General features: G+C 48.0%; 1 protein-coding gene across 4 annotated transcripts in view; it reads left to right on the top strand.

The window, feature by feature from the left end:
* The first annotated feature begins 4147 nt into the window (after positions 1–4147).
* The window catches only part of LOC103182038 (unconventional myosin-IXb), a 39834-nt gene continuing 33877 nt past the window's right edge, over positions 4148–10104 (top strand). For all 4 annotated transcript variants that reach the window (XM_042342642.1, XM_042342641.1, XM_007898887.2 and 1 more), the window contains exon 1: positions 4148–5042. In XM_042342642.1, coding sequence (XP_042198576.1) covers positions 4206–5042 — 837 coding nt within the window. In that variant the 5' untranslated portion in view covers positions 4148–4205. The remainder of the gene's footprint in view (positions 5043–10104) is intronic.

Raw genomic sequence — 10104 nt, 5'->3', positions numbered from 1 at the left:
GCGCGGGGGGTAAATTCCCTTCCTCCCTGTGTCCCCCCCCACTGCCCCCGTGCCCCCATTGCTGTCAGGGGCTGGGTTTTTGGATGAAGGATGAGGGTTTGTGGGTCTTGGTTCACATCCAGATAAATTGTGAAAAACAGCCAGCAGCTCAGATCCGTATCATTCCAGGTATTATTAAGGTGTCATTCCAGTCCTACTGCTTCCGGTTGCTAGGCTGGTGGCAGGACTGAGCAAAGGGAACAGTCGGTGTCCTTCAGACTTCAGTGAATCTCCCCGGCTTTTGGACGAGATGTTAAACTGAGGTCCTGTCTGGTGAGAGGAGCATTTTTTTGCCGTTCACCGAAACAGACAGACGAATAGACAATCTCCTAAGGACGTCCCAAGGCGCACTGGACAAGTTGAGGGTTTGCACCCGAGCTGGGGTTGGTATTGAGGGGTGGAGAGTGAGGGTTGGGTGAGAGGGTGGCTGAAAGCATAACACAGGACCTCGGTTTAATGTCTCATGTAGAGGACACAGCAGTTTATACCGTCCCAAGACTGTATTGGAGAGAGGGCGGGAGGCAGATGGTCAGGCCAGACTGTGATATTAATATCCGGATATGGAGTTTACACCCATATTGTGGGAGGGAGGGTGTGGGGGTGAGGTGGGGTAGGAGGGAAATGATGGAGATTTCATTTGATGGCGTCTGGAGGAAGTGAGAAAGTCTTGTTATCTTTGGCTAGCGAACAGAATTAGCACTGAATCTGTCAAACAACTCCAGCAACAATAGCTAAGTGTAGGTGTTGATTGAGTGCTTGCCACTCGCCCCGCCACACACTAAACACTGGCTGCTACAGTCCAGATGTGAGCGAGAGAGATTAGTGAGAACACGAGCTCCGGTTTTATTCTCCTGCTCCCAAGCCAAGAAGTCATCGCTCAGTAATGACCCAGCGGCTCAGTTGGTAACATTCTCCTCTCAGAAGGTTGTGGGTTCAAGCCCCATGTTCTGAGAGAGCGCGTCCCCACTTCTTCACGAACCTCTGCATGAAGAAAGCTTCCTGGACTTAGTTCTAAGCATTTAATTCTGAATTTAAGAGTTGTACACCATCTATCTAAGTTGCCAACCTGTGTTGTTATAGGCAAACGCTCGTGTTATACTTTACGTTAAACCAGGGTCCCGTCTGTCTGTTCAGGTGGATGTCATGGCACTATTCGAAAAGAGAAGGGAGTTTCTCCCGGCCAACAATCTTCCAGCTTAACTAATTGATCAGTCATTTGCCTCTCATCAGCTCGGGTCCAAAAAAAACCTCTGACTGTCCAGCGCCCTGGGATGTCTTTCTGTCGTGAAGGGCACTATACAAGTGTAGTGGTGGTGGTCGTGGTGGGATTTTCTTGTGTGCAAAACAGCTGCTGCATATCTTACATTAAAAAAACAGTCACTACACTCGACAGCAATTGCCAGTCGAGCGCTTTGAAGCACTTTAGCAAGACGAGGCAAGCTCGGTCGGGTATGTTCTCCCCTGATGCTGGGTCAGGTCACAGACCTGGACAGGATTCAAGAGGAGATTTAGATCAGGGAATCTGGTGACAATGTAAACAACTGGGGTTGGGTTCTGTGGGTGTCAGGTGTCACCATTCAGGCCTCTCTCCTGACCCTCAGGTTCTCTTTGTTCCCTGTTGTAAAGAAGCAATCAAAATCTTTGACTCACACCCAGTTGGTGTCAAATAGCTCTGTATAATGTCTGTAATTAACCGAGAAAAGGCTTGTGATGGCAAGCGCGAGGATGGTTGCACAGGCTGAGACCAAGGCTTGGCCACACTTCCTGGGTACTTGTCTCCACTGGCTCTTACCGGCTGTTATATTCCCCTGGGCCCTTCTTTGGTTTATTGGTTCCTATGTTCAACGTGACATTTACACCGCTCTTACCTTCGCAGTATCTTTTCTAATAATAATCCTTGCATTTAAGGATGTCTCAAAGAGCTTCACAGAATATAATAATAATAATCCTTGCATTTGATATAGCGCTTTTCACGTCGGGAGGACGTCCCAAAGCACTTCACAGAATAGACTGTAAAGTGAATTGACTGTATATTTGTGGGCGAACGCGGCAGCCAATTGCGCACAGCAATGTCCCACAAACAGTCGTAGATTGAAAGTGACCAATTTATTATTGGTTTCGTTTTTTTAGAGGAATTATTATTAGGCTCTGTGTGGAGTAAGGAAACTTGCCCAAGGTTTGGCCCTCTGCCTGGAATTGAACTCAAGTCTCTCGCTTGCAAAGCGAGTGCTCTAACCACTGAGCTACAGCACTCCTATACCGTGAACTGGAGTGACTGTGTATTTTGCGGGTCAAAGACGGCAGCCAATTGCGCGCAGCAGTGTCCCACAAACAGTCTTGGATTCAGTGACCAAATTATTATTATTATTTTGAAGGAATTATTATCTCTGGAAAAGTGATCCAACAATTGACTAACAACTGGGTTCTGGTAACCAGAAGCACGTGGAGTAAGGAAACTTGCTTAAAATTTTTCCCTTCCCGAGAATCGAACCTGGGACTTCTCGCTTGCGAGGCGAGCACGCTAACCACTACACTATTGGACTCTACAGTAGTTGCAAGGAATTTGACCTATATATTGTGCTCAGATTATTTACAAGGTTGGACAGGGGGGGCTGGAGGGGGTGCAAGATGTGTTGTGACTGGACGGGTTTGTGGGGGAATGAGGGAGCTCATTCAGACCAGTCATCGCGCCCATCAATTGCGTAAAGCGTCTTTTCTGTTGCCGTGACATGCCGAGGCCCAGGTTCCACTGCAAAGTGTTGACCTTCGTTGTGTTGTTATGTGACAGGAAGCGAGCATGACGAGAGAGAAAGACATTCCTGCTGAGTTTAACCTTGTAAACAATCACTCACAAGACGGCTTCTGTGGGTGCAATTTCTGAGTTGTTCACGATTGCAACTAGAACAAGGCTGTGTCTATGCGTGTTACAGGGTTAGTCATTGGTAATAGATTACAGGGCGAGCTGTACGCAAGATATAGAGGAATTCGTGCTGTGTGAATGAAGATTCTCGATGGGAACTGCCTACGCTTGTGCTACATTTAGGCTAAATCCTTGAGGCGTGTCTATTGCCCACAAATTACCGAGGTCCTTCCGTTCCATGTTTACAACAGGATTGTAAACACACAACGAGAAGATTGTTGATGTGGGAGATTAACATGCAATAGCCCTGAACGCACAACTGATCCCACAGCCTAGTGTTTAGCATACTCGCCTCATAAGCAGGAGGACCCGGGCAGGGCAAAACCTTAGGCAAGTTTCCATACTCCACATGCGTCTGTTTACCTAGCGGTTAGTAGGAACCCAGTTGTTAGTCGATTGGTGAATCGCTTTCCAGGGATAATAATCCCTCAAAAAAAAGAAATAGTAATAGTTTGGTCACTCGATCCTCGACCGTTTGTGGGGCACTGCTGTGCGCAGTTGGCAGGACCAAGGAGGAGGAGAAGGGGCTGGAGTTCAGACTGGGGTGAGGTGACCTTAGGTTCCAGCCCGGGCTGTAACACAATCTCCAGGTAAAATGATCCAGCTGGAAAAGCCATTGTACACATGAGTGGGTCCCTCAAACTCCTGCTGGCACGAGCTATGTGTCTGATGTAAAGGGTCATCGATCAAAAGTCAGGGGTCGAGAGAAAGGTCCTGCTCACTGTCTCACACTATCTCTGAAAGCAGGCGAAATGCAATTCATTTGCCATATGAATCACAGCCTGGGGCCTCGTCAACTGACAAACTGTCCATCTTCCCCCTCCCCCCCGTAAAGTGAGACTCTCACCCTTTGAAGTCCCTCATCTCCTTCACTTAACAGCCACTGCGTAATAATAACCCCAACGGGGGGTTGAGACACCTCAAAGCGCTTCATGGAATATACTGTAAAATGAATTAACTGTATATTTTGTTGGCGAACTGCAGCAGCCAATTGCACACAGCAGTGTCCAACAAAGCAATCCACCAATCGACCCAACAACCAGGTTCCTACTTACTGCTAATAAATAAAGGTGTGTGGGGTAAGGAAACTTCCCAACGAGGTGATAAGGCTCCATACCAAATGCAAGGATCGTTAAGGATTATCATGATTAATTCTCTTGTCTCTCTGTGTCTCGTCCCTAGGTTGGCGGAGTCTTGGTGCGAGCACACAGTGAGTGCGGTATGGTGAGAGCAAAGCCCAGGCAATATGAGTATCAAAGATGCGGGAGATGCAGGCAACCAGAAGGACAAGGTCTACAAACTGCAGGTTTGCCCCAGTCTGTGGAGCGAGAATTCGGTCTGTTGCCAGATCCCGGCCACCATAGAAGTAACTGCTGGTGATGTGATCCATCAGGTGGCCGGGAGATTGAACCTCGATCTCTCAAAGCGCTATGTCCTGGCGGAGGTCAAGGAGCCTGGAGGTGAGGAATGGATTTTGGACCCCAATGACTCGCCCGTTCAGCGGATCAAGCTATGGCCGAGGAAGGCTCAGGAGGACCATGATCAGAGCGAAGGCTATTACTTCCTCCTGCAGGAAAGGAACACTGACGGGAGCATCCGTTACATCAATCTGCAGTTGGTGGCCAAGGAGCGGGAACAACGACGGCTGGTGGAGCGAGGTTTCCTGCCACCCCAACAGCAGCTCTACGACGACCTGTGCAACCTCCCGCTCCTGGCCGAGAAAACCATCCTGGAGAATCTCAAGAACCGCTTCCTGAAGCAAAAGATCTACACATACGCCGGGAGTATCCTCATCGCAATCAACCCCTTCAAGTTCCTGCCCATCTACAACCCCAAGTACGTGAAGATGTACGAGAACCACCAGTTGGGCAAGCTGGAGCCTCACATCTTTGCCATCGCCGACGTGGCCTATCACACCATGCTCAGGAAACAGATCAACCAATGCATTGTGATATCAGGGGAGAGCGGCTCAGGCAAGACACAGAGCACCAACTTCCTCATCCATTGCCTGACGGCGCTGAGCCAGAAGGGCTACGCCAGCGGAGTAGAGAGGACCATCCTGGGCGCTGGACCCGTGCTGGAGGTAGGATTTGGCGACGGATGGTGGTATCTTGGCACCTTTGGATATTTCCGATTGCTTTACTGCTCACGTAAAAAAAAAGTTGATGTTCCTCTCATTTAATAAGGTGGATATTACACTGAAAAGGCTCAAGGTGCTTGGCAAGTAATTGCTCACAAGTGTAGTGTGTGGTTTTTTTTGGCAGCCAAATTGCGCAGGTTCCGCAAATGTTTATGCAGCTTTATCTGAAGTATCGGCCAGGACACTGGGAGGAGCTGCCTTCTCATTGTTTTTTTGAGATATTAAAAAATAATTATAATTATTATATTTATCCTTACATTTGGTACGGCGCCTATCCACATTGGGAGGACCTCCCAAAGGGCTTCACAGGACACACTGTAAAGTGGAGTGACTGTGTGACCAGAGACCAGGTCAAATTTGCTCCAAGTTGAAAGATGCCCAATAAACGTCCAACTTGGGAGGTCCGCCTAGAATCCGAGGCTGGTTCAGACACACCTGCTCTCCGAGCTTGTTTGCTTGAGGGAGAGGGGTGGGGGGTGAGGGGGTTGGTGGTCTCTGCAACAACGACCAAACATTATTATTTGGAAGAAAGCCCAAGGGCGAGTATGACCCTGCATTTCCACTTATAGACTGGGATTTGGGGAAAGGTTTGATGGGGAGAGAGATGGGATTTGAAAACAGGGCCCAATCGGATGAGTTAAAGGTCTTTTCCAACCATGAAACATTCCTGGATCCACTTCTTATGGTTCTGGCGTTTTATTGTAATTAAGCAGAAATTGGGAAATGGCCAAAAGGGAAATCGAGCCCTTGTACTTCAGGCCTTTCATCCTCTGCCTCCGTGGCCACTTGGTGTTACTGCAGATTCCTGACATTTCGCCATGTGTTCTTTGTCTCTGCAACCATTGAGCTCATTATGTGTATGTGTGAAACTTGTCCTTTTAAGATGTTTCTATCGCCCGTCTTTTAACACCCGCCCCCCCCCACCACCCTCAACCATGCTTCTTCCCGATGGAACGTAGCTGCTGTTGTGTTTGCCGGTAAATAGTCACTACACTTGCAAAGCGACTTGTTTTGTGAGGAGATGTGTCAATGTGCTGAGATGAGAGGTATCTCAGAAGGGGACTTAATTGACCTTTGGACATTTTTCCTTCCTATGTACTATTTTTATTTTGGTGATTGAAATATCCTCCGTTCTCCCCCAACCCACCCTCGGTAATTAGGCCATTGAGGGAGATACATCAGTTAGTCGAGTCACAATCAGATCTTCAAGACAGTGTAGGACTCTGGTGAGTTCTGGGGCACAAAGGGAAGATCTGTTGCTAAACAGAAGTTGTTGTGAAAGAGGCTGATTTTTACGCAAGAGTTTGGTTGGAGCAGAATTAACCATTGTGTCCGACGAGATGTTTTCACAGCCTCAGATTCTCTGTTCCCTTACCTCCGCACACTTCTTTCCAGATGAATGGGTATTTCCGTGCCCTACAGTACGTGGAACTCTCGGTCGTTTGGTTTGGACGGGGCTGGGTTTCTGGAGGGGTCAGACATCTTGTTGACCAAATACAAAAAAAAAGCAAACGTGATTGAATTTTTTTTATTTCTCTCGTCGCTGTCCGAGTGGGGTGGGGACGTTGCTGGTTCCCCTTTGACTGTCACTTTCGCTTGTATAACTACCCACAGTCCAGCAACAACAACCGGGCTTCAGAGCATCGCATGTGAAGCCTTTTGAGATATTTTGATGTGGGTTGGGTTCGAGGACAGATATTTTTACGACAAAAACAGAATGTTGATAAGAATTGGGGAATTGAAAGAACGCAAGACGATCTCTCGCCCTCCGCACACTGTCAGTTCAGCAACTGTTTAAGCACCTGTGTCTGACCTTGGGCCTTGGTGATCCTAGGATAGGGAGAGTGAAATCAGCCGGGTTCCTGTTCCTGACCCTTAACCACAGAATTCTGTGGTTAAGGATCTGAATTGAGCACAAGTCTGAGGCCCGTTTCCCCCTCCAGCATCATCATCATTTGATTGGAACCTGTTTATTTAATCCCGGAGAGTACTAGGCTGGCACGAGCCAAGGCTTTCTGCAACTTCTCCAGCTAGGATCACCCTACTCGTTGGACTTTGGCTTAACAGGGCTGAGTGTGAGGTTTCCCTGCCCCCAGAGACTGGTCGACCCTTCCAAGTCCTGCTGATGAGCCAGGCCAGGCCGGGCTGTGCTGTCACTAGCATTGAGTGCCCTGGAATTCTGTGGACCAGCCCAGCTCAGGATTAGCATTGCTGGGACCACCATAGAAGGTGGGTTCAATTCCGATATTCCATTGCCAGGCATCTCACCTTGTAAGCAGCTCAGGTCTATGGAGACATTGATTACCAACCCCCTTGAACGTAAATTTCAGGCAAATTACCTCTGAAGACTTGCGTCCAGTTACAAGAGATGATTTGTTATTTTAAGGTTTTTTCTGGGGGTTGGGGGTTGTTAGGTGTGAGCAGTTTTCGTGGCTACAAGTCAGCTTGATTTGCTCTTAAGGTCCTGTTGACGGAAAGTGTTTCAGTTCTGTACTCTTCCCAGTGAAAGGAGAAGTTGTGGCTCATGAGATGGAAAGGTGGGGGCCTACCATAGCCTTCTCTCAACACTGTACGAGAGAATGAGAGTTGGGGGGTGGGAGGAAGGAAGAAAACCTCCTTCCTGTTTTCATTTGCTGCACGGAAGTTGTCTGCGGGGGAATCAGCTGATTGCAGAGACGAGATATCCCTTTAGCAGCCTTGAAATACCAGCCTTGATGACTGTGCTGGCATCTGAGTGGTTTGGTGGGGGGAGTGCGGGGAAGTGGTTGCTTCATAGAAGGTTTAGAGCAGAGCAGGCTCCTGGGTTGGACTGGCAAGGGAGGAAGAGGGGTGGGGGCAGGACTTTGGACCACCCACACAAGAGGAAAAAAGGGGACGCTCCTGGCACCCACCTCACTGCTCTCCATCTGCCAACGAGGAATTTTGATTGCCACAGGCTGTTTCTGGCTTAGAAGAACTGAAATGATTATATATTAAATGAGTTTTGAGAACAGGGATGACTTTCCTTATGCCTCTTCCAAATTGGCAGCAGTACAGGGGTTGTTTGGCCTCAACCTCGCAGGTCCTCAGGGACACCTCTCGCTTCTCAGCGGCCAGTTTACCTTTTTTGACCAAAACCCTCCCCGTTGAATCGAATTTATTTTGCAACTCCTTCGGTTTCAGAGCCAGAAGGTCCAACCCTCTGGGCTGCTCTGAGCTAGTGCTGGTTCTTTCACTGATTCAAACCATCCTGGGTTAGGATGATAGGTTTATAAAGCCTCCTTTTAGCTTCTAATCGGAAGTAATAGTAATAATAATAATCCTTGCATTTGATATAACACTTTACCACCTCATTGACACGTCTCGAAGCTCTTCACAGAATATATTTTAAAGTGAATTGACTATATTTTGTGTGCGAAATGCGGCAGCCAAACAGTTGTGGATTGCGTGACGTTTTCGTGAAGGGATTTTTACTAACAACCAGGTTCTTGTGGAGTAAAGTAAACGGGTGTGTGGAGTAAGGTAACTTACCAGAGGTTTTATCCGGCAGGGAGTCAAACCTGGGTCCTCTCGTTTGCGAGGCGAATGCTCTAACCAATACACTACAGGACTCAATGACTTAAGACTGTTAAAACTGAACCAAATGCAAGCCATCTGTGCATCAGTTAGTGTCTGTGCTAATGGCAATCTCTCCTCTCTCTTTCCCACCCCCCGGGGTATCTGGAACTATGCTAAGTAGATACAGACACCCAGCACACCATCATTGCTTCATACAGTGACTTCACCTCTCTGGTATGCTAACTCTTCCCAATGATTGGAATACATCTCAACCCAGGATCTCTCTAAACCCGGCCCCCTTCCTCCTGCGCCTCCACCCCGACTCCACAGATCTGAATGTTTGGAATCCTGCTCTGTGTTGTTTACGTCCCCCCATCCCGTTCCCCCCCGGATCACCCGCCCCCCTCCCTCCTGTTGGGGGCCCTACACTGTCTTGCCGGGAGTTTGCAGGATGGCGAAAGGAATGCTTCACCACAAATGGCTGTCGCAGCTGAATCCTTAACTGCATTTCACAGGCAATTGGATAAATATTCGGGAGAAAAATAATGTCAAAGTCTTTTCCATCACCAGGATGGGATGTTAAACTCAGGGACAATCCGCCTGTTTAGCTTAGAGATCCCATGAAAAGAGAAAGGAGTTTCTGTTTGTTTCCCTTGAATGGGGAAACAATTAGATTAAACCTTCCCACAGCCCTGTTAAACGCCTGTGCTCCACTCCCCGCGCCCCCTCCCCTTTCCCCTTCTGTCTTGTTTTGAGTGGATTCTCCTGGGATGGAAGGGGTCTGATTAAACCACAAGGTGAAATGAAGGCAGAGGCAAGCATTTTGATTGTAGAGTGTGAAGAGAGGAGGGGTTGTGGGGGGGTGATGGTGGCGACAGGATGTGACTCATTTGAGCGGAAAGATAAAGGCAGTGGTCAAAATGCTTGGCACTGATTGACCACCTTGGGCAATGGGCTGGGGGGAGCATTGGCGGTTTCAGTAACTGACTGAATGGATTCCCAGGATGATGGGAGGTCACCATTGTGATCCTGTGTATATACAGTGCTGCCTCTCCCCAAGTCTTTCAACAAAAGTAAATTCACTTAAAGCAGTTAGCCTATAATTAGACTATTTGCACGTCTAATTATTGACGCCTGATGGTAAGCACTTAAAGGAAGCCTTGCTAGGGCGGCTGCAAAGAGTGCGCCTGATGTGGTTTGCCCGTTTTGTGTGGGAGCCATTAATGGTGCTTATTAGATGCAACAATTTTAATGGAACAATTTTAATGATGACAGACAGTGCAGTGTGTTTGATGTAACCTCTCCATCAGAGATTCCTTAATGATAAATCTTCATAGAAATAAGTAGCCCTTCTCTGTCCATATATAGAAATTTAGACTTGGTGGGAACAAGCTTTTTTGATGTCAACATACTGATGAGATCATTTCCTATTCTATTTGACCATGATCGCTTATTCCAGTGTCTGTCT

Source organism: Callorhinchus milii, unplaced genomic scaffold, assembly GCF_018977255.1.
Source record: "Callorhinchus milii isolate IMCB2004 unplaced genomic scaffold, IMCB_Cmil_1.0 Scaffold21, whole genome shotgun sequence".
NCBI lineage: Eukaryota > Metazoa > Chordata > Chondrichthyes > Chimaeriformes > Callorhinchidae > Callorhinchus > Callorhinchus milii.
The sequence above is the reverse complement of the archived record's forward strand: the minus strand, read 5'-3'. Positions and strand labels throughout refer to the sequence as shown.